The sequence below is a fragment of the Mizuhopecten yessoensis genome, unplaced genomic scaffold (genome assembly GCF_002113885.1).
Source record: "Mizuhopecten yessoensis strain PY_sf001 unplaced genomic scaffold, ASM211388v2 scaffold10863, whole genome shotgun sequence".
Taxonomy (NCBI): domain Eukaryota; kingdom Metazoa; phylum Mollusca; class Bivalvia; order Pectinida; family Pectinidae; genus Mizuhopecten; species Mizuhopecten yessoensis.
The window spans coordinates 304,117-305,671 of NW_018408759.1; the positions used below are offsets into that span (position 1 = coordinate 304,117).

General features: G+C 40.1%; 1 protein-coding gene across 1 annotated transcript in view; it reads right to left on the minus strand.

The window, feature by feature from the left end:
* Positions 1 to 124: 124 nt before the first annotated feature.
* LOC110463061 (ubiquitin-conjugating enzyme E2 4-like) overlaps positions 125 to 1,555 on the minus strand; it is a 7,488-nt gene continuing 6,057 nt past the window's right edge. The window contains exon 5 of the mRNA XM_021517398.1: positions 125 to 709. Coding sequence (XP_021373073.1) covers positions 449 to 709 — 261 coding nt within the window. The 3' untranslated portion in view covers positions 125 to 448. The remainder of the gene's footprint in view (positions 710 to 1,555) is intronic.

Consider the following 1,555-nt stretch of genomic DNA (forward strand, 5'->3'; position numbering starts at 1 on the left):
TTGACTACAGATTTATCATGCCTTACATTGGTTTTTATCTGACGTAACCAAAAGGGAACATCAACAGCATACAACCAGATAGCATTGGACACATTATTAGCAAAATATAATGTGTACACTTTCTCATTTTTTTGAAATTTTATTTTTAACACTGGAAAACAGTCTTGTGAGATCATGAGACTATACTGATTGGCATAAAGTATATATTTACTATATTTTATCTGTGGGAAGGTGTTTGACAGTTATGTCACAACTTATGCTCTTTTTATATTGATGAGCAGCCTAACTCATTAATTAATAAGTGATACTTGAAACATAATCAGAAGGCTTTAGATCTCTTATGTGATGAACTATCCCAACAATCAGTAGGACTGCATCTTTGAGTTAATATATTTTGTCAAATGTATCAATACAAAAGTCACATGTCTGGAAGGCTAATTTTCAGACACTAACGAGGTGTGCGTTTCGCACTTTCACGCGCTTTCTGCTCATAGTTTGTCAGGTAATGGGTGTACTGGTTCAGTAGCTCATGGTCCATTGAATTTTGTGGTTCTGGCCGAGCAAGCAAGGAGAACAGGGCGTTGACAATCTGCTCCATAGATGTTGCTGCCGGGGACCAGTTATCCTCTGTCAAGAAACCAAGACACACTTGTCCAAACTTTTGGTGTACATTCAGGTGGTACGGAATAGTGGCTGTGTCAAAGTTTATCTACAACAGTTAAAACAAAGCCTGTCATAGTAATCACAACATGTGCGTCATTGATAATGGAAACAGTGTTGAAACAAATACATGTATAAATATGATGATAAATATGATGTTCCACAACATCTTCTACAAACTTATGCTGCCTAGCTCAGGGGAGATGTCTATTGATTCAGAACTTGGCTTCTATCCTGACTCCACTATGTAAGTACAGATCTGTATGACAGTGTTTTCCAGAGAATTATTTTAAGTATACATATAGCAGTGGAGAGGGAAATTATTTTGACAGCAATAACCTAAAAAATATTTGCATACAAGATATTCACTTTTTAAATTTATACACAACATTAATGTACCATTGCAAAGTCCACCTGTTAGAGTCTTGCCTGTTAATATTGAAAAGGGTGTTTTGTATCTCTTCACTCTACACCTCCCTGATATATGTAAGTCGACTCATTGCATTTGCCTTCAATCAGTTACTCCTCCTTGACATTATTTAGTCAACTCTCCAAGAGTGGCTTCAATGGTTATTTCCCCTGACATTGCTAAGGACACTCCCCTTGACAAAGTTAAGTCTAAAACCCACAGATAGCTGAATTCAGTGGGTTACTCCCCCTCCCCTCACTCCTGCTCTTTGTAGATGGCCTAACTCAGTGGGTACTCCCCCCTCCCCTCACTTCTGCTCTCCGTAGATGGACTAACTCAGTGGGTACTCCCCCCTCCCCTCACTCTTCCTCTCCGTAGATGGCCTAACTCTGTGGGTACTCCCCCGTCCCCTCACTTCTGCTCTCCGTAGATGGACTAACTCAGTGGGTACTCCCCCCTCCCCTCACTCTTCCTCTCCGTAGATGG